The sequence below is a fragment of the Erpetoichthys calabaricus genome, chromosome 9, assembly GCF_900747795.2.
Source record: "Erpetoichthys calabaricus chromosome 9, fErpCal1.3, whole genome shotgun sequence".
Taxonomy (NCBI): Eukaryota; Metazoa; Chordata; class Cladistia; order Polypteriformes; family Polypteridae; genus Erpetoichthys; species Erpetoichthys calabaricus.
The window spans coordinates 97,749,018-97,771,633 of NC_041402.2; the positions used below are offsets into that span (position 1 = coordinate 97,749,018).

A 22,616-nucleotide genomic window follows, 5' to 3' on the forward strand; every position below is an offset into this window, starting at 1 on the left:
CAAGGTCATTTTTCCCAACCAAACATACCCCATGACCTCCTCCTGGTCACAAAGCAGCCCCATGCCCAGTTTGGTGGCGATCGGATGCCCGGTGCAGATTTGTATGGAGGACAAACAAATTGGTAAAGAAGGATGCACACAGACCAAACGTGCCGCTAGATGGCGCTGCCGTTAATGTCTGTTACAATGTGCGGCCATCTTGTTGGTGATAAGCACGGGGACGTGTGGCGAATGTTGTGTCGGTCAAAAGGTGTCCTGTGCTTCACCAAGGTCATTTTTTCCCAACCAAACATACCCCACCCCATGACCTCCTCCTGGTCACAAAGCAGCCCCATGCCCAGTTTGGTGGCGATTGGCCGCCCGGTGTAGATTTGTACGGAGGACAACCAAACATCGACTCTGCTTTATATATTATATTATATTATATTATATTATATTATATTATATTATATTATATTATATTATATTATATTATATTATATTATATTATATTATACAAACATTTTTCCAGTTCAGGGTTATGAGGGCCTAAGGTTTATCATTATGCATAAAGACAGTAGCTAACCATGGGTGAGGCATTAGTCCATCAGACATATACATGCATACACTTACCTCACAAAATAATATATTATGAATTTGTCCTTTAAGCCAAAAATATTTAATTTCCCATCCAACCATCCATCTATTATAAAAAAAATTCTGGGAGGGAGACTAGGGAGGCGAGACATGATCTTCTCGGAAGACAATGTGACGTCCCATGAGGGACACTTTAACATCACGCGAAACAAGGCAGTGAGACAACATTTAAAACAAGTTTACGGACATCTAACCAAGCAGTTGATGGAATGCTTTTGGCAGACAGACATTGTGACATTGTGGTCAGCAACACAGGAGCGCCGCAGGGGACTGTACTTTCTCCGGTCCTGTTCAGCCTATATACATTGGACTTCCAATACAACTCGGGGTCCTGCCACGTGCAAAAGTTCGCTGACGACACTGCTATCGTGGGCTGCATCAGGTGTGGGCAGGTGGAGGAGTATAGGAAACTAATCTTTTAAAGACTTTTTTAAATAGGAAACTAATCTTTTAAAGACTTTTTTAAATGGTGCGACTCAAACCACCTACATCTGAACACCAGCAAAACCAAGGAGCTGGTGGTGGATTTTAGGAGGACCAGGCCCCACATGGACCCAGTGATCATCAGAGATGACTGTGTGCAGAGGGTGTAGACCTATAAATACCTGGGAGTGCAGCTGGATGATAAATTGGACTGGACTGCCAATACTGATGCTCTGTGTAAGAAAGGACAGAGCAGACTATACTTCCTTAGAAGGCTGGCGTCCTTCAACATCTACAATAAGATGCTGCAGATGTTCTATCAGACGGTTGTGGTGAGCGCCCTCTTCTACACGGTGGTGTGCTGGGGAGGCAGCATAAAGAAGAAGGGCGCCTCATGCCTGGACAAACTGGTGAGGAAGACAGGCTCTATTGTAGGCATGGAACTGGACAGCTTAACATCCGTGGCAGAGCGACGGGCACTGAGCAGGCTCCTGTCAATCATTGAGAATCCACTGCATCCACTAAACAGTATCATCTCCAGACAGAGGAGCAGCTTCAGCGGCAGACTGCTGTCACTGTCCTGCTCCACTGACAGACTGAGGAGATCGTTCCTTCCCCACACTATGCGACTCTTCAATTCCACCCTGGGGGGTAAACGTTAACATTATCAAAGTTATTGTATGTCTGTATACCTGCATTGTTATCACTCTTAATTTAATATTTTCTTTAACAGTATGCTGCTGCTGGAGTATGTGAATTTCCCCTTGGGATTAATAAAGTGTCTGTCTGTCTGTCTGTCCGTCCGTCCGTCCGTCCGTCCGTCCATCCAGCATGTGCTCCCAGCTCTTAAAACAATGACAAGTGACAAGCAGAACATGCAGCTTGCCAGCAGATGATTTGACCGCTTCTCCTTAATGTGTTTAAACTCCCCCACCACCCCCTTTCACAACGCGAGACGCAGAGGCGCAAAGTGGCAAAAGAACAACTGCTGTACAGGCTTTGAAATAATCAATGCAAAGCACGACAATAAGAAAATACAGCTCGCCAGCGGCAACAAACCGGCAGATGATCCAACTGCAACTCCTTAGCATGCGTTCAACCCCCCACTCACAACGTGAGCAGCAGAGACACGAAGTGGCAAAAGGACAGCTGCTGTACAGGCTTTTAAATGATTGATGTGCAGTGTGACAAAAAGGACATGCAGCTCGCCAGCAGCATCAGCAGAAAGACAGCAGATGATCCGACGGCATCTCCTTAGCGTGCCTTCACAACACGAGCAGTGTTATACGTCCTGCGAGAAAGAGATTTAACCACGCCCGGGGCCGGAAATAAAGGACAAGTATTGTTTTTACAAAAGTTTTAAAGTAAAAGTGAAAATAATGCATATGTAACAATTCCCATGAAAATAACAATCTCTTTAAATTGTATATCTGGTAAACCAAACCCGGGGGGTGGGCGAGTGAAGCGAGCAGGGGGCGGAGCCCCCTAGTTTTCTAAAATTTCATATTCTAGTACAAGGTCTTGGAGAACTGAAACCTATCCCTGCATCATCCAACAAAAGGTTGAAAACCCATGCTAGACGAATTTACAATCCACACTCATGCACATGTAGATACATCTACTCCTAGTCAAATTATGGTCAACAATCAAACCTACCTACATGTTTGGTTTGGATAAATTCTGTGACTGCCTCTGGTCTCATTTCACTTCCAGTAAAAATCTCCAGTGGGCATTTTTATGAGATATCTGAAAAATCTCTTTGGTCCCTTTCATGTAGAAATAGTCCTACTTATATTGTCTAAGATTGCCTCCATCTCCCATTCCAAATGTTATTCCCTGAAACCCTGAATTTAATTTGCTTTTCTATTGGTTCTAAGAACTACCCTGGGGCAGGTTCACTGTCTACATGTTGTTGTTATTTTTTCTGTGTTTCCTTGGGGTTATAGGTAAATTATATATGTAATTTCTAGTGTTTGATATCCAAGGAATTCAAATCCAACACCTGTTAGTTTTGAGTTAGTTTTAAGTTCATCATATTATTTTATATGTGTTTTCCAGTGACATTTTCTTTTTCATGGGTACCGTCATTTTTGCCATGATGCAAGATTCTGATCTTTGACTCACCAATGTGATGGTTGGTGTAGTGCACTTTCTAGCAATTCAAGACTGCAGATAAAACCTGACAGTGAGTGCATTTCCTTGGTTTTTTAGTATACTGATCATGTGCTTTGACTATTGACAACAAATCTGTTTTTTATTTCGGCTTAGGTGAAAGATGGGATGGGTCTCTCATTTATAATTGTGGCCTGGTTTTTTCACTGCATTTAATCTTTTGCCGTTATAATATTCTCACCTGCCTTCTGGTTCTTTCTAGGCAGGGAAGTTGTAGTGTGATGTTATGAATATGTCATGCTCACCTTGCTATCCTTGCCCTCCCGAATCTTCAGGTATCCCTCCAGAAGCAGTTGCCGAACATGCTGTGATCCCACTGCTTGCATTGGTGCTGTCAGGTCCAGTGTGCTGAACTCTCTGAGGTGCTAAATTCATCAACAAAGAAGCTGTTGTGTTAGGCGGTACAAAAATAATGCATTCTTGATATCAAGTGTGTCATATCTTCTATCTTATACATAGTCCTCAATCAAATTTTTCAGTTGCCTTTTTGAGGTCTCAGAAGCTGTTGTGTTAGGCGGTACAAAAATAATGCATTCTTGATATCAAGTGTGTCATATCTTCTATCTTATACAGAGTCCTCAATCAAATTTTTCAGTTGCCTTTTTGAGGTCTCATAGTCACTATGCAGAGGAAATGCTGTAAGCCTAACATGTCCAAGAGATTCACAAGTAGTACTACATCTATATTTAGGTAATTGAAAAAAATCTTTTCATGAGGACTGCTCAATATCAGTGATCATGTTTTCTTTTTTCTTGTAATATTAAAATACAAATACACCAGAGTTTCACACACCCCCATGTCATTAATAAAATACCCCATTGCAGAACAGCTAATAGTTGAGCCTTCAGAAATTCAAGGGCACAATTCAAGTGGTGGTGTCCATATTTAGAGAATGTATGTTGTAATCAGCACAATTGTCACATATGCTTCTATGTTCAGATATCTATTCTGTATATTGAGATTGCAGAGTACACCTCCGGTTGCTATAGTATCCATCCCTCTGTAGCTAATAATTGATAATGAAAAATAATAACGTGGCAGAAAATCAGGAAATTAAAAGATAGCCATGGGTGCTTTCATTCATACAACCCTGTTGTTTCCCCTTGACTAAGTTTGAAAAATAAATGCAACTGTAATTAATCATGTTTATAGAAACATTTATGACCAATACCTTGTCCACCTCCTCCCCAATGGTTTCCACTACATCGTAGCTGTCAATTCTCTGTGCCACAGCAGCCAATTTCTGGTGCTCTTCGTGGAGCTGCATCTTGGAGTTGATGTGATGCAAGAATTCCTCAACTTTATTGATCTGAAAAGAAGGAGAAGAGACAATTTACTTTCTAATTCAGTTTTGGGATTGTAGGGATTCAAAGCTTATCATTACATAATTTAAAATACAGGTAGTTGTTTGAGCCATGTAACATAATGCACTGCTCTTCACAACAACCTTGTTTGTTGGAAAGATTGTGCTTCATATATACATAAAACCAAACAAACCAAGCTGTCTTTATTTTACATTCAGAAGTGTCACTGTCAGCCAACACCAAAATTAAACCTTTTACTTTTAACACTGACATATACAAAAAAGGTCATTTTAGAAAACAGGCCAATAAGTTGCTTGCTGGGATTATGCAGGGAGAGAGAAATGAGTCAGCAGTCCTCCACTTTAACAGCTAAGCCACAGTAACTGTTGCAATTCTAAAAGCACTCAGTCGGGCTGAAGAATGAGAAGGCAGGGAAAATAAAGGATTATTGAATTTTTTTAAAAAGCTTAGAGGATAATTGAATTACTTGGTAACCTAAGTGACAGGTTAGGTACACTGGATGGATCAACAGACAAATCGATCCATCGGTTGACTGACTGAACTCACTGAATGGCTTAGCAGATGAATGCATTGATAATTCATTTTTGATCTGATTGATTTATTAGTTGAGTAGATGGATGCATGGGTTTATACATGCATTATTGATGTGTTTATTTAAATAGAGGATGAACTGATTAACTTACTGATTAGTTAAATGCGTGTATTGAATAAATTAACTGTTTAGCTAATTACATACATTGGTTGGATCAGTTTATCGCCACATAATCAGTTTTCTTTACCATGGTTTGTAAGGCATCCCTGGTCTCGGTTTCTTCCACCCTCTTTAAAATGGACTTTAGCAGCAGTGGATATTTGGTGATGCGCTGGTGTGGGCGGGCAAGCATGTCACTCAGGCGCATTCGATTGCACTGTTTGTGTGTTTCCACCCACTGAAGGCAAAGAATAAAGCACAATGTTCACAGTGTAACAGTGTTCTTCCAAAATTATTAAAATAGCAAAAAAATAAATAAATAAAACAAAACATACCCATCACTCATAATACAAATAAACTATATTACATTTGGGAAAATAAAAATTTTGTACAAATTTTTGGAAAAGATCAGGCAATAAAGCAATGATACAGAGTAACTCCAAACAATGTCCTAATCCTTGTAATGAATTTCATGAATTAGAACTCAGAAGTATGGAGGCAATGTACCTGTACTGAAGAATAAAATCTTTATTTTTTTCAAACTGCAGACTATTTTTAAGTTTAAATTTTGCTCATACATACCAGTATGAATGAAAAAGAATTAATTTACAAAGAAATTTACAGGCCTGTTAAAGCAGATTAACTACAGGGGAAATTTAAATTAAAAGCATCTAATACACAGTACATTCTTCCTGTACTGTGCATCTGTTTCATTCAGCTTACAACTTGATGATAAAAGACATATGCACAGGATCAAAGCTTTTCAGCAAGAGTTATCAATCACCAGGACAACTAGCCAATCACATGTGTGTAATGTCACATGTCCCCACTGCATGGGATCTCAACATAAATAATGCCCAGTCTTAAAAACCAAAAAAGTTTGACATAGGAAGTGATGGCCGAAAACAAAACACGCCAGAAAGAGAGAGTGATCATTTCATTTAGACGTAAGAATGTAAAGAGAGAGACATCTGGAGATGAAGTGAGGAGCAACAGCATGTGGAAAATCTAAAACTGGAGCCACCTACTGAAAGTTATATTTTTGTCCAGATTTACAAGTGAGACACTTCTCAAAAGATGAACTCTTTTGTTTTCAAACTACTTTTCCTGATAGGACAGACAGAATGTTTATATTATTTGTGTCATCTGGTTGGGTATTACTTCCTGCTTCCAGTTATTTTTTGGTGAAACGGTTAATAATTGCAGTTGCACAGAACATCCTACTTTGTTCATTTATAGCTTTGCTTTGGCAGTGTATCTGTCGTTTGGGGGGATTGCATTGTAAGATATTTGTTTTGTCTGTAAATATAAAATACACATTTTCTTTTCTTTACTGTTATTCCCTGCATGCAGATCAGGGATTTGTGGTGAGTGAGTTGAACAAAGATGAGTGTTGGTCACTGAACTCAAAACAGATTTTATTAATATTGCTGCTGGTAACAGATTTTATTAATATTGCTGCTGGTATGACAGCGGTTTTCTGATCATGTGGCTGCGTGGGGCTTATTCAGACTCCCACGGTATCAGAACAAACTTTACTCCGGTTGCCGAGTTAAAAAGCCAGCCAGAACAACATCCACTGCTGACATCGCTGATTTACAGTAAGCTTTATATATATAAACAACAACAACCTAAAAAGGCTTGCGTGAGTGTAATTTGCTGCCAAGACATGAGGGGGCATTAAGTAATAACATTCTCTCTTCTCCTTCCCCTCCTACAGAAAGGAAGACAGTAACATTATTTCTGGGGTCAGACCACCTGGAACTGCCTCTTTCTCCCAGAATCAAAGTTAAGAGGAAACAACGCCATCTTGGGTGGAACGATGAATTGTTTTCACAAGATATCTCAACTTTACGCTATACCACTCATTTTATTTTAAGCCTTTTGCGTACCTTCAAAATATAGAGTTTACACTGGGTGCAGAAGCCCCTTTATCCTGTGCTTTTGTCTCTTTTCTATATATATATAAAATCAATTTTCTTTTCTATTATACCTTCTTGGTATTATTATTCTTTAACAAATTCCACATTGCTTTCAATTTTCTATACTTTGTCCTTATATCTAAAGAGATTAAAGTGAACATTAGGGTACCTGATGTAAGGGAAAATGCCATTTTGGCTGAGACGTCATGTTTCAATAGAAGAACAAGTGCAGTAGATTGCAGACCCAGCTGGCACATAACCAAAGGGTGTTGAACCTTTGCGTGTCTCAGGGACACCTGTACATTTCTTATAGCTAGTGATATTGAATCTCTATGTGGAGTACTCAAGTGTGACAGACATGAGGCATCACTCTTGTGCACTCACGTTAATGGGATCCTATTTATATTATTACAGAGTGACTGGCAGTTAGGCATCATTTATACATAATTGATGAAATAAGATTTCTGTGTGTTTTCCTATGTGAAATACTACAGAGTGAATAGCAGTTAGGCATCACTCATACATAGTTTTATGAATAGGATCTATGTGTTTGTGTATCTGTGTTTATGTTAATTTTAAAGTACAACAGTAGTTCAGCTTAGTAACAAACTTGGTTAGTCTCCCAAATCCCTCAGTAATATAGTAATATATATGTAGCATTCTTTTCTGCTACAATTGAGGGAGGCAGACTCAAAAATAACTACTACAAGGATCAGAAGATGAAAGACAGAAATGCAGACTGGGGTAAGCAAAGGGCAAAAAGAAAAGAAATCAACATATCTCCATCCCTGGAGCTCAGTAGAGGAAAGGCCAGAAGTCTTCAAAGAAGAGTTGGGAGAAAAGAAAACGTAGCTTTTTGAAATAATACATTCAAAGTAACCTGAAAGCTTTTTGCTTTCAGAGTCTTCTTGTCTAGAAGTTGTTGGAATTTATTCTGATTTACTGCTTTGTTTTAAAGCAAAGTTTACTTTTGTTTACTTATTAAACATAATACTGGAATATATACAATAATTCAATGAGTATTTGATTTTTCTACTGTAGCTGTTAATACGAATAGTACTGCCATCCTCAGAGAACAATTTTAAGACCATTGAATGCTTTTGTTCACCCCTGTGAAATCTTTGATGCAAATGAACTCTCAAAAGACATATATTTTAGCCACTACCTCTTTATACTCACTGCCACATAAATCCGAAACAGCTCATTCTGCTCCATTTCTTGCCTTGCGTATTCCATGCATTTCTCTTGTGCAGCACAGTATTGAATATAGGGGGAAAACCTATCAGAGAACTGCAAAAAAACAAAACAAAAACAAATTAGTCCCAAATGTCACTTTTCTATCTTCCTGTAATTGCTGCTTGTTCCACTCACTGTCATGAAGCCAGGCTGTAGACATCGGGGGTCAAAAGGCTTTCGGCTCTGCCTTGCTTCAAGCAGTACTGGCAAAATGATTTGCTCCCAGAAGGCTCTGTGAGCACGAATGATCTCCGGGAGATTGCTGAAGAGTCTATGTGGTTGAACCTGTGGCCAAGTAAGGTAGTATTAGATTTTCATACATTACAGATGCAGAAAAACAACACAGCAAGAAACAACCAACACTGGCAAACTGCATCCTAGGTGATTGCTGCAGCCCACTTGACTCAGCTTACCTCTGTCAAAATTTCACATGTATGGAGGTTTAGAATCCCATTAATAAAAAGCTGAAAAATAAGCAAAGTAATTTATAAATTCAATATTTTTCACTAAAACAAGCACCTTTACTAAAGACTGCTGAGTAACACTTTATTTTCTTCAACAATATTGCTTAATACAAAGATTTGGCAAAACAAAAAAATAAAAGAAATTAATTTAAAAGTTTTTTAAATAGTCACTTTTATTGAAAAATGTATGAATTGCCTTTGCCTATAATCAATATCACAAATTTTAAAAAATGCATTTATTCATTACTGAACGTACTTCAGTACTATTATGACATTTATCCTTTGATTTTCTTATCCTTTGATTGATTATATGATTGCAGGCAGCCGGTGGCTACTTGAGAATCAACTCTAGACATGTTGTTAGTATTATTAACACATCCTTCCATTGATTTTCTAGCCCTCTTATTACACTGGTTATGGGGAGCTGGCTGCTTACCCTGGCAGAGTTTGAAATGAGGCGAATTATCGTTCCTGGACAGAGCACCAGTCCTCTGTGGGGTACATTCATGCACACCCACCTACAGTGGGCCAATTTAGAATTGCCAAACTTCATAGCTTTGGGATTTGGGAGGAATACCTGAGTACCTGAAGAAAAACCTACAGAGATAAATGATCATACTCCAAAATGGATTGTGACTAGGCTGGATTTGATCCTAGGGATCAAGAGCTGTGAGAAAGCTATGCTCAACATTGTACCGGCATGTTGACTTATAAAAACTGTACCAAAAGATTTTGAGTATTATTATATAGTGCCGGCGGCACGGTGGCGCAGTGGATAGCGCTGCTGCCTCGCAGTTGGGTGATCTGGGGACCTGGGTTTGCTTCCCGGGTCCTCCCTGTGTGGAGTTTGCATGTTCTCCCCGTGTCTGCGTGAGTTTCCTCCGGGCGCTCCGGTTTCCTCCCACAGTCCAAAGACATGCAGGTTAGGTGGATTGGCGATTCTAAATTGGCCCTAGTGTGTGCTTGGTGTGTGGGTGTGTTTGTGTGTGTCCTGCGGTGGGTTGGCACCCTGCCCAGGATTGTTTCCTGCCTTGTGCCCTGTGTTGGCTGGGATTGGCTCCAGCAGACCCCCGTGACCCTGTGTTTGGATTCAGCGGGTTGGAAAATGGATGGATGGATTATATAGTGCCTTTCTGAGAATAAAAGTAAGAAACTGTGCTAATCAACAATTCTGTAGCAATTATTATTTTACAAAAGGCTTTATGCAGAGTGCTTTACAAAAGAGGATTAAATATTAGTGTGTTTCATATAGCTCCTTTAATAGGAAGCATGGAAGTTAGGAGCATCACCTGAAGCAAAATATGTATTTTTATCATGAATGTTTTAAAACAAAATTTATTAAAAGCAGTAGGGTCCATTTACATTGTGATTTTAATAATAATTAAGTGTAATCTGGTAACTTATATATTAGTATGAGAATTCACAATGATCATTCTTTTTTTAGTGCATTCCTTTTAATTATGTTTCAATCATTTTCACTATTTAATAATGCATATATAAAATACTAAATACCAACAAGGTTGCATAGTGGCTTTCAAGAGAAATAAAATCACACAATGTATGAGCCATCATATTATGCATTGCCTTTCATATATGACATAACAAGTTATTTTACAAAACTCAAGCAGTATCTAAAGAAAAACATTCATCATGGGAACTACAATAACAACATGCTTTAATAAAAAACAAAATGTCTTCGCAGAAATTGGCTTGAAATTGAAACATATTTTGTTTCCTTACATCTGTGACAATACGTAGCTTCTTGAGGTAAGCTGCTTCTGTGTAGATTAATTCCCACATTGCTTCCTGTAAATGGGACTGTTTGCGGCTCATATTCTAGAAGGAAAAGAGAAAGAACAAGCCATCAATCTGCTTTCATTAGTTCTTTCCTCCTATGTCCAGTAAGATCAAGAACCAAATGCCTAGTGCTAACCTCGTGACCGTGCACAATGTCTTTCCAAGAAGGTTCCAGCTTTACATTGGTATCATCATTCCTCCGCACTTCCCATGCGGTGCTTAGATTTGCAGATAGTTTCGGCATTCCAAGCATGCTGTAAGAACTCAGCTTGTTATGAAGCTGTTGAAGACGACCCGGATCCTGAAGTGGTTAAATAAAAGGAAGGTGTTCAGGCACATAATACATTTATGAGATTTGGAGGAATATCATGTTTAATATGTTAGTATTGTTAGATTTATGTGATTATAAAAAAAAGACAGACACCTTATCAGTTGATCCTTGGTTAAACAGGCCACTCCGCAGGGCTGTGCGGTTGTATTTGGAAGCAAGAGACATTGCTTTGGAAATTGTGGCATATTCTGGGACCTTCTTTGTCTTATCCCTTCCTGAAATCTGCAGAGATGAGAGACAGGCATTAAGAAGACTCTAAACTGGTGAAACACTGAGAAACACAGTGCTATGCATAATCAGTCCCAACCACCTCATTTAATTGCTATTTCTCAAGCCAGTAGTTTGAATGAGTATATCAGTGAGATGTGATAAACTCACAACCTATTGAGGGTAACCAAAAAAGATCACTATCTGGTATAGTTCAGGATGTACAGCAAATTGCATCATGTGCACTGTCTGAAGACTTTAGCAGTTGGAGTACAAGCCAAAGTTAGCTTAGATGGTGTGGTTAAATTCTCAAAAGGATGAATGATTTAACTAAACAGAATTTTTTATTGACCTGTATCATCAGATTGCCGTGGTCATTAAAAGAAGTCATCAACAACAGCTGAGGTTTCCTATTTTGAGAAATTTGGTGCAGCACGCCTGATCTTTGTAGCATCAAGATGCTCTTACCATCCATGAACAAACAAACGGCATTCCTCACAAACGTCAGACAGCCACATTCCATTTACAAAAAGCCAGTCAGACAGGTTTGCTAGACAAAGTGTATGCAGACAGCAGCCCTGCAACATTCCATCAAAGATACGACTTTATTGAAAAAATTCCAGATTTTTTAACTTTGGCAGAATCAACAGGGCACACTTCCTGTAAACAAATGCTTCAGTTGATACCAAAATCATGAACTAAGAAGAAAACCAAAATCTCATTCTAGGCAGGACTCATGAGGGAATGAGACACCTAATTGCTAAGGGTTGTATTTCCTGTTTGCTCCCATGAAGACAGAAATGTTCTTTTAGTAAGGACAGTTTATAGAGAACATTTACCCAACTACAGGCTGATTCTCTTCTTTATTTTTAAGTAATTGTCACTTATTCTAACACTTCAAGTGTAGAATGGGTAAAAGCCTGTTGTTCATGTTTCTAGTTATTCTTCGCATCTTTATCTTGTATTTGGCAATATTTTGTCATTATACTTAAAAATAAAAGTAAGTGACATGACAGGAACAGAAGACAGGAAAACTACTCCTCTCCTTCAGAACAGGATGCAAATTAGGGAAAACAGAGAGGAGCCAGCAAACTGGCTTGTCACTAAATCTATTTTCCCATCCCCTAGGCAGCACCAGAAATGGCTACTATTGTACTGAGGTGAAAGTGGCACATCCAAAATAGCATTTCATTTTTTAAATAATCACAGATGTGAGCCAAAAATCAAAATCAAAATAGGTAACGTCCACCATTTGAAATGGGTCCCCTCATTAGACATTCACAAAGCCAGCCACAACAATAAATATTACTTTTCTGAAAACACAAAGATACATTTTGCACATTTTTAGACTGAAAAACACTGAGAAACTCATGTGTGGTGATAATACTGAAAATCTGCATAAGCTATCATGATAAGAAAAATACTTAAACAGTGCTCAAAAATGCACTAGCAAGCACTTGACACATCAAATCCTAGCTGAACTACACCAAGGGCAACATCTATGTTTAAATAATCAGTTGCAAGATGGCGCTGGTGAAAAGCTACGAGTGACAATAAAGGAGCACATCACAGCAAGCAAATCTACCATCTAGGCAAGCTCAACTGAAGTTCTCTTTGCCCTTCCACGAGTCCTTTAATAACAACGTGGGCAGTGAGTGGCTTGCCAGTTCCACATCCAGGTAGAATAATGATATGCATCATTTGAAAAGAGTGTAAGCAATGAAGTAAAAAAATTTTTTTTTTTTATATATTAACACCATAGCACAGGCTTAATTTAATTTGGCCTCCAATAAACTCTTTAATTGAATAATTTCTGACTTCAGTGGGGTGGCAGGTGCTTTGAAAAGGAGAACCATTTTTCTAGAGGCCGACAAGAGTAAAAAGTGATGGAGTAATTGTCACTAATTCTTGTCAGGATCCCATTCTGGGTTTTCTTTTTTTAGGTTTTTTATATTTATTTTTATGAACATTAGTTATGATCTATTTTGAATGTATCCTAATTTTTTTCATTTATTTTGTGGAATTATTCTTGTCTTTTTTGCTGTTTCAGATTGTTAATCCTGTGCTTTTGATTGAAATTTCCCCATTGGATCCTGAAGCCTGATTGCAGTGTGGTGTGTATAATCTTGAGTTTTGATATTTGAGAACTAAAAAAAGGCTATGTTCACACTGCCGCTTGATTAATATTTTTCTAGTTGTATGTGACATAGATCTGATTTTTAGAGAATGAAACAGGATTTACATGCCTTTTGTAACAAAACTTTTGTATCCAAACCTTCCACATCCAGCCCTCAACAATCATGACTCCTCTCATTTTCACAGATTTCTACATACAGATCCAGCAGTGGTAACAGCACTCAAACCAACAGCTACAATGTTCTGTTTGATGCTTCTCTTCTTTGCCACAACAAGCTGGTAAAAGCAGAAACGCCCTGCACTGAAACCATGTGAAGTAGTATAGAGCCAGTTTCTGTCTGACATAATTGTTTTTACACATTTTGGGCATGCAGGGAATACTCAGGATAGATACTTGTGCACACTCATATGCAAAATTTAAAAAATGAAATTATTATTATAAATTATTGTTAAATTACACATTAAAAATTAAAAAACAAAATCAGGTAAAAACACAAAATCTGAACAGAGTCAATTTTAGCTGCACACCTACATTGTCAACATGGCCTTAAAAGACTCACACATTTTCAAGTGTTTCATTGTGGAATCACACCATGATCCATCCTAGATTGCACATTTTGCACTGTGGTAACTACCGGTGGTTAGCCGCAAACACATGACATCTGGATTACAAAGGCCTTCAGAAGCAGCTTCTTAGTTCATTAGCTAAACGAAGAACTCCCTTTGCAGTTTGTGCAGGGGCTGCCTGTAGGCAAAGAAAACCAGAGCACTTTCTGATGATGTCTGCTGTGCTTTCTCTCTCTTACGCAGCCCCAGCCTTACCATGTACCACTGGCACTACATTAAGCAAGAGCTGTGTCAGGTCAATAAGAGCATCCAAAAAACTGTTATGTGGAAAAATCCTAAATATGGGAACACTTAATCAAGGTTCTACTGTAAATCTCTACTATTGCATGGTACAGATTTTGTGCTATGCCAGGGGTCACTCCTGAAACAAGATGTCAAATTTATAGACTGTGATTTTAAACACTGAAGCCTACACATTCCCATCTTATATAGAAAAGAGGAAATGATTAACCACCACCATATCACGTCAGTGGTAAATGACAGCAATTGTTACAAAAATGGAATCCAGTAAAAATAACAAATACAGAGAATCCAATCACCTAACTTTAATTACTATTGGGAATTGACCTTCTGTTCTGGTGTATACAAGCTATAAACAATTCTAATGTGGAGCTGAAAAAGTAAGTAGTGGTTAGTGACTAAAGTGCAAAAGCTCCAGAGCTGATAGGTAGTGCTGTGGCCCTATAGTCCTACAACATTACTGTGTAGAGTGTTAAACTTCAGTAGACTCCATGGAAACATTTTTGAGAATATTTTTCCATCATTCATACTAGTAAATTCAATAAATCTTTATTGTAGAGTGTTAAACTTCAGTAGACTCCATGGAAACATTTTTGAGAATATTTTTCCATCATTCATACTTGTAAATTCAATAAATCTTTATTGTAGAGTGTTAAACTTCAGTAGACTCCATGGAAACATTTTTGAGAATATTTTCCATCATTCATACTTGTAAATTCAATAAATCTTTATTATATAAGTATACGATTAAACTTTTGCTATATTATAATTGAGTACACGATGAGCTATAATGATGCCTTGTAATGTCAGCCTATTACGATGAATACACCATGTTACTTTTCCACTCTCACTAGGAACCAAGTTGAACTAGGATAAATCTGTTTTCTATTTTATTTTTACTGCCTTTTTCCCTCTGAGATTTCTCATTTGCTTTCAACCTTGTTAGGGTTCCAAACACCAACAGAAACTCCTTCAACTTGAATGTTGCAGTAACAGCACATCTCTTTGTGTAGATGAAAGGATTGTTTAAAATTGTTATTTTAGTTGCTTGCATTGATTGTTCTGTGCAGTACTTGCTTTTAATGCAAAATAGATATACAAAAGTGTTTGACCACAGACAGAGTGCATGTACATGTTACAGAAGCAGCTTGATGTGTAACAAGGATATATATGTTTGTTTTTTATGCCTGGTAAACAGCTTAGGCCTATCAAGAATATGAGTACCAAGTTTTTTCTAAAATAAAAAAAATAATAATTGTGGCATGTAGTATCTTAGTATTGTGACTATATCTATTATTGTTCCCCCTGCTTGTGTTTTAATTTTGTCACACAACTTCAAAGTTGTGCCTTATAGTTTAATACACATGCTTTTCTGGTTGTTTAAAGATTGTCTGAAAGTAATGACAATGGTTGTGCCAATCATGTATAATTACATTGACACTTTATTTGCTACATAAACAGCTAAGGAAATAAATATATGTATATGAATATATCAGTGAGCACCCAAAAACATGATCGTATAAAGAGCACAGCAGCATCCGGCAGCTCTGCTATAGTTTGATGAGATCAGTGCTCAAGTGTTACCTACTTTAGCATTGCTATTTATAATGGAAAAACACTGGGAGGAAGACCAAGACTCTGGTTTAGCTATTAACTGATGAAAAAGTAACAATGTGTTGTAATGCTAACTGTATGGGCAACAAGGTCCAAAAGGAAAGAATCAAAATCTGCTCTCCTTTGAGTGAACTCATCTACACATGATATGGCAAAGTATCCTGTGCTTCACATTGGCAAGCTGTGCATTTGCATGTTTGCTGTTCTAATGATTGAATTGATCCATTAATCTATCCATTTTCTACACTACTTTATTCCATTACAGCACGGGAAGGAGGCAGGAACCAACCCTGGAAGAGTCGCTAGTTCACAGTAGAGTACACTCAAACACGTTCTCACTCTCTGATACCAGGCCAGCGTGCAGTGTGCAATAAGCTCAAATCTTAAGGAAGCCAATAGTGTCCCACAGGAAAATGTGCAAACTTCATACATAAAGTAAGCAGACAAGAATCTGAACCAATATCCGGTACAGCCCTTATTTAGTGACATAAATAAAAAAAATTCCTCACCTATCTTAAGCAATTTGGTTTAGTCAGGTACATCCACTACTGTATGTAGGGTGTTCACTGCAAGCAAGAAAGCCTCAAGGGTCGCCTAAGATTATGTTTAATTTTTAAAATCCTGAATCAAGCCTGGTTAAAAAAATCCAGTGCTTTAACATTCACTCTACAGTACTGCATATAGGAAAGCCCCGGGGCTGAGTGTGCTGTTGTATGGTTTGCGCAAGGCCAAGTTGAAGATTTCACAAAGTACGAGTCTGAACCCCTACCTGATTGTTGGAAATAGTGAACCATTTCCCTTTATTTTCCTCCAGCTTTGAAAGCAGAGATGTCCCCTGGTTGCTCAGTTGTCTTTGTACAGCAGGGAACTCTCTGTAAGCCTTGAGTGTAACTCCATCACCTGATGCTCCAGCCCAGTGCTCTTTGCTTATCTCACTGGAAAGCAGACTTGATGGCCTGTTACCCAGCATGCTGTGGTCCCAGCTCCTGTTGGGCTGGTTGACTGGTTTTGTCACTCCTTTCCACGGTCGTGAAAATTCCAGCATTTTTCTCACAGAAAAAAAATGACAGCTAAAGGTAATTCAATTCATCAAATAAAAGGTTAAAGTAAAGTCATCAGCAAGAATGGTGGAATATTGTCCAGGACTGGTGCTCCCTGCAAATGTAACCAGTTTAGACAGCCCTTTCTTTAGCAGATAGTCAGCAGCTGCTAACAGAAGGGTCCTGTACACATCCAACTGCTTCACATGGCCCTCACTGCAGAAAGTTGAACAAATTCCATCCATCATCGAATCCCTTCCTTTTTCATCCCAAGGTAATATTTAGGGAACATCCTGTTTCCTGTCACGTTGCAGGCTCTTTTTTGTGCTGTTTCCCCTGCTGTAACCTTAAGGAGAACACACAAAGTCATGGTCATTTCTGAAGTTTTTTTCCCCCAGTTTGCTAGAAATACCCGGACTGTTATAATGAGAAAATGTATTTACTACCACATTTCACCCTGTTTGCAATGGAGACAGCTGGCATACAACTCAATCTAAGGTTGTTTCTTGCCTTGTTTCGAGAAGCACGTGTCTTTGTTTTGTCCACCTTAATTAAGCCCCCTGCGGTATACAGAAAAGTAAATTATGGATTTTTAAAGACCAGAAAATTTGGATCTTCTCATGAGATTTAAGGTGTTTTACTGGTGTTTTTGATGTTCATATCCAACTCAAAATGTAACACATATTTTCCAATTTTGAGCCATTTTATATGCTCACTTTTCAATATCACATAGGCTACACTTAAGTGCATACAAAGTGGGCATGACAAAGGACAAGTGACCATGTAATATTTCTTTGTAATGGAAGGGTTGTGGATATGAAAACACATTCAAATTAAGAGTGTTAATAGGGTTGTTTGTGTTCTTTCATTGTTTTTAGTAAATGCATTATTTTGTGAAAGAATAACAAATAGCATCATTTCTTCTGAGTGCATTCATGGTTGGGAGGTGGATGAATTCCTTGAGCACCTCTGGCAATTCTGTGCTTTGCTTTATTATGTATTTTGCTACACATTGGACAGCCTGGAAAACATCTAATTGACACACACACACACACACACACACACATATATATATATATATATATATATGAATAAATTAATAATAATAATATATATACTGTGTATATATATTTGTGGGTGGCGCAGTTAGGAGACCTAGGTTCGCTTCCCAAGTCCTCCCTGCATGTAGCTTGCATGTTTTCCCTGTGTCTGCGTGGGTTTCCTCTAGGTACTCCAGTTTCCTCCCACAGTCCAAAGACATGCAGGTTAGGTGCACTGGCAATTCTAAATTGTCTTTAGTGTGTGCTTGGTGTGTGTGTGTGTGTGCCCTGCGGTGGGCTGGTGCCCTGCCCGGGGTTTGTTTCTTGCCTTGCGCCCTGTGTTGGCTGGGGTTGGCTCCAGCAGACCCTCGTGACCCTGTAGTTAGGATATAGTGGGTTGGATAATGGATGGATGATCCATGATCCATGTAGATCCATCCATATTTAGCCAAGGATTAAAAATCTCTTAAGATACGTGACTCATTCTCTCCCTTTGTGGATCTCTAGCTACAAATATGCAAACGGTATCACAGACCTTTGCTTCCAAATATATATATATATATATATATATATATTCAGTACTAGATTTGATAATAAAGGGCACAGAAAAAGTGCCTAGACGCAGAGGGGGTGGGATAGAGAAAGCCTGTATTGGCTAATAGAGCTTTACTTTCCATTGTTAACATACAGAAAGTAGCAGGATTGATTAGCCATACTGTACATTTCCTAGTGACACAGATGAAAGCAGATTTTGATAGAGGACTGGTACATGTGTGAACCTGAAGTCCTCCAGATGAACCTAAGGGATCCTGAGATCAGGATAGGGGGTCTAGCAGGCCAGAAGATACCATTGTGGTGGCCCAGACTGAAACAGTACATGGAGTACCAATGAGGGGGTTTGAGATACGTGGGACTGGCAGATGATTCTAAGGACAGATAGTTTCAGAAATTTCAAGAATAAAGTTAGCTCAGTGTGATCAAAGGATACCTTGGAATGTCTGTATAGAACCAACCAAATAAGAAAGAGAGTGAGGTGGAACAACATAACCAGTGTGTAGTAAGCTTAGAAAGGTAATTGGGTATAGGTAGTCCAACAGATAACCAGGGTTTTTGTAGGGTGGCAGACACTAAGTAGTATTGTACTCTTCTAACCCCAGATCACATTTAACCAGGCTTTTTGGATGATTATAGGTGTTATGTCAGTGTGCAGTGCAGTGCAGGACACTGTTTTGTAACTAATAGGTGTTATGTCAGTGTGCAGTGCAGTGCAGGACACTGTTTTGTAACTAAAACTGCCTGTCCCTCAGAAGCGTAAATTGAGTTAAGCTTGTTCAAAATGACTGAGTGGTTGGATAGAAGAATGGATTGACAGTTTATTTATTAAGAACCCGGGCAAAGAGCAATATTAAAAGGTTTAATATATGTACTTCATGTGGACTATAAGGGAAATACTCACCAACAGCCCACAACCCTGATTACTAAATTAATAACACAATGGGTTTATTAAAAGGGCAGGAATAATTACAAAAATCAGCAAGGGAAAAGAACAAGAAAGGGTAAAGTAAATAAGCCTTTGAGACACATCTATACAACTAGCAATCTCTGACTACCATGTGGGGTAAATACAACTAGCAATCTCTGACTACCATGTGGGGTAATCACTTACCCAAAGTACCAATGTACTCCCTGTCCACCTTCTTAAATCACACATCAACATTGGTCTGTTCTTTTCCTCGGCAGTGGAGCCCTTGACCAAATTAATCTATAAAGCTCACGTTCACCAATCAATGGTAAGATAGCACTTTTAGACTCTGGCCTAATACTGCTTCTGTGTATGCCTAAATATTCACTTCTGGACGTCAGGATGACATCACAAACCCCGTCATGAGAGTATACCTCCCCTAGATATCCCAGGTCCTCCTAGTAGTGCCTTGGAGGAAGCATAAAATATTATACAGAGGTTACATACCACACTTTATCTTGAGAAACTCCCCATGTACAAAATGGAAGTTTCCATCCATTCTTCATTGTTAGACTGAATAGTCACCAATATTATTAACACCCTTCTGTATTTCACAGATGATATATGGTTGTAATTAATTTTAATTACAAAATGGCATAAAATACCAAAAACATAATCTTCACTGAAAATGAGTCTACAATGTTAAATCCAAGCACCTCCACTGAAGAGAAATTCCAGCTTCTGCAAAATGCAAGCAAATGTGTCTGATATTTAAAACTTTTGTGGTAACTTGAACCATTTTATATTTGAAAACCAACAATGTACTTTACAGGTTTTTATAGGATTTTACCTTTGTAGTAGTTTTATGAATGCAAACTAAATTTTGTTATGGTGTTGAAAACAATGAATAGCCAGGTGTACAAAATATAAACATTGTAGTTATACCAAAAATGTGACTAATGTGAATCATTGGGGGGAATTGTTGTGAGGTATAGTGTATTGCAGTTCAGGTACAAAAAAGATGATGTAAAAGTTTATTTAAGAATGCTTAACTAAAACTGTGATCTAGAGAGTCACTGTAGTTTTTATGTAAATTAAAATATTAGTGATTATAACATTTGTTTCTATTTTACAGAAAACAGACGGCTGCAGAATATAATGCTGTGTTAGTGTGTACTGCATTTGCTTCATGCCTTAAGGGGAATGAGTCCAGATCTTACCCTGGTGGTCACATGAGCTGGAGAAGCAGATACTCGCTGTGCGGAAGCAGGGAGTTGGACAGACCTGTTTCACAGACCACTAGTCTAAGCAAAAATCTCATTTAAGAAATATCATACTAAGGACTTTGTGTAAAGTTATGCAAATATACATAACTTTATGAAAAGAAGCAAGCTACTTAAGTAAGAAATTATTATTAATTACGCAAAGATTTCTAATAATCTGAGATATATTTGATGGACATGAATCTTCAGGTAAGGAAGATAAACGTTAATCATGGTTCCACTGTCTGACAACGTGGTGTTTGTTATTTAGCAAGTAAGAATTTCACTGAAATCTACAGTATATACATGACAACAATGACCCTATAAAACTGCAAAACTGTGTGAAGTTTAAACATGCATTCATTATCTGTGAAGATGTGCCATTGAAACTCACAACCAATCCAAAAGGTGCATGAGGTTAATTGGTTACTGTAAACTGGCAACATTATGAGTTGGAGTGAGTGGAACCCTCTATTGGACTGGCCTGTGGCTGCTAGGAGAGACTTTGAGTGCCAACACCCTAGAACGGGATTAAATCTGATACAGAGATTCTTATGTTTTATTACACAATGAAGGCTTGGTATAGATTTACAAATTTGCCAATTTACTTGAACTGCAAGTTTCAAGTGGTTTTTCAAATGACCATAAAATCATGAAAAAGTCATTGAAAACCATAATCTTGCTACTCGCAAGTTATGAGATGCATTCTGACCTGATGCAAGTGCGTAACAGTATGGGTTAAATATATTTAGGCACATTTAACTTCAGTTCAGCGGGTGTGAGAGGTCATGACAGACAATTACGTGTTTCACATTCTATTAATCTTATCAGGAAGAAACCACATGTTGATGTGAACATTTTATGGATGCATGAGGAGAACCAAGACTGGTTGATTTGTGGCAAGAAAACTATCTTGCTGTATGATATTTCTTCCAAGAAAAATGATTATTAGGATTTCAAGAAGAAATGCTTAGGAATATTGCATGTTGGTATTTTAATAGATTAGCATACATAATGGAGTCTGCTAATCATAACATACTGTATAGGCTAATGAAGTGGATATTGATTGCTCAGCTATCGTGAGCTTACTGTAACTTTAGTGAAATATCTGTGAGTGTCCTTGGCTTTGACTGTCACTGAGTAGCTGTGCAATGGCAACTTACTTATTGGCTAAACTGGAATATGGGTCAGGGCAAGGATCCTCAAAAAAGTAGATTTGACCTTACCCAGCATTCGTACTTCTCAACTCACATATTTTTTCCAATATAATTGTGAAGAGGGAAAGAAAAAGAAAAATAAAGACCAAAGAGAAGTGAGCAAGCCTGAAAGGTTAGAATCTAGGATTTTTCAGGTACTGATCATCAGTAACACTGCATGGAATTGAAACTAATAAAAAGCATGCTTCTGAGGACTGGTGGACAATTCTGACCTGAATGGGCAGTGTAGGAGTGTACATTGGGGTTTACCCCGGTGGACGAGAGGGTAGCCTCCCTCCGCCTTCGGGTGGGGGGACGGGTCATAACTGTTGTTTGTGCATATGCACCGAACAGCAGTTTGGAGTACCCACCCTTTTTGGAGTCCCTAGAGGGGGTGCTAGAGGACATACCTTCTGGGGACTCCCTCGTACTGCTGGGAGACTTCAATGCTCACGTGGGCAATGACAATGAAACCTGGAAGGGCGTGATTGGGAGGAATGGCCCCCCCGATCTGAACCAGAGTGGTGTTTTGTTATTGGACTTCTGTGCTCGTCACGGATTGTCCATAACAAACACCATGTTCAAGCATAGGGGTGTTCATATGTTCACTTGGCACCAGGACACCCTAGGCCTCAGTTCGATGATCGACTTTGTGGTCGTGTGGTCAGACTTGCGGCCACATGTCTTGGACACTCGGGTGAAGAGAGGGGCGGAGCTGTCAACTGATCACCACCTGGTGGTGAGTTGGCTTCGATGGTGGGGGAGGATGCCGGTCAGGCCTGGTAGGCCCAAACG

At 38.6% G+C, this 22,616-nt stretch overlaps 1 protein-coding gene across 5 annotated transcripts in view; it reads right to left on the reverse strand.

Moving 5' to 3' along the window:
* Positions 1 to 22,616, reverse strand: part of LOC114657992 (pleckstrin homology domain-containing family G member 6-like) — a 64,890-nt gene that overhangs the window by 23,742 nt on the left and 18,532 nt on the right. For 3 of the 5 annotated variants that reach the window (XM_051931703.1, XM_051931701.1, XM_051931702.1), the window contains exons 2-10: positions 11,091 to 11,219; positions 10,803 to 10,967; positions 10,610 to 10,705; positions 8,819 to 8,869; positions 8,541 to 8,690; positions 8,349 to 8,459; positions 5,336 to 5,485; positions 4,403 to 4,540; positions 3,477 to 3,596 (exon numbers count right to left, since the gene is read on the reverse strand). In XM_051931703.1, the coding sequence (XP_051787663.1) occupies positions 3,477 to 3,596; positions 4,403 to 4,540; positions 5,336 to 5,485; positions 8,349 to 8,459; positions 8,541 to 8,690; positions 8,819 to 8,869; positions 10,610 to 10,705; positions 10,803 to 10,967; positions 11,091 to 11,162 (1,053 nt within the window). In that variant the 5' untranslated portion in view covers positions 11,163 to 11,219. Of the gene's footprint in view, positions 1 to 3,476; positions 3,597 to 4,402; positions 4,541 to 5,335; positions 5,486 to 8,348; positions 8,460 to 8,540; positions 8,691 to 8,818; positions 8,870 to 10,609; positions 10,706 to 10,802; positions 10,968 to 11,090; positions 11,220 to 16,590; positions 17,208 to 22,616 lie in introns of all 5 variants that reach the window. The other 2 variants (XM_028810004.2, XM_028810003.2) reach the window with 1 other exon arrangement.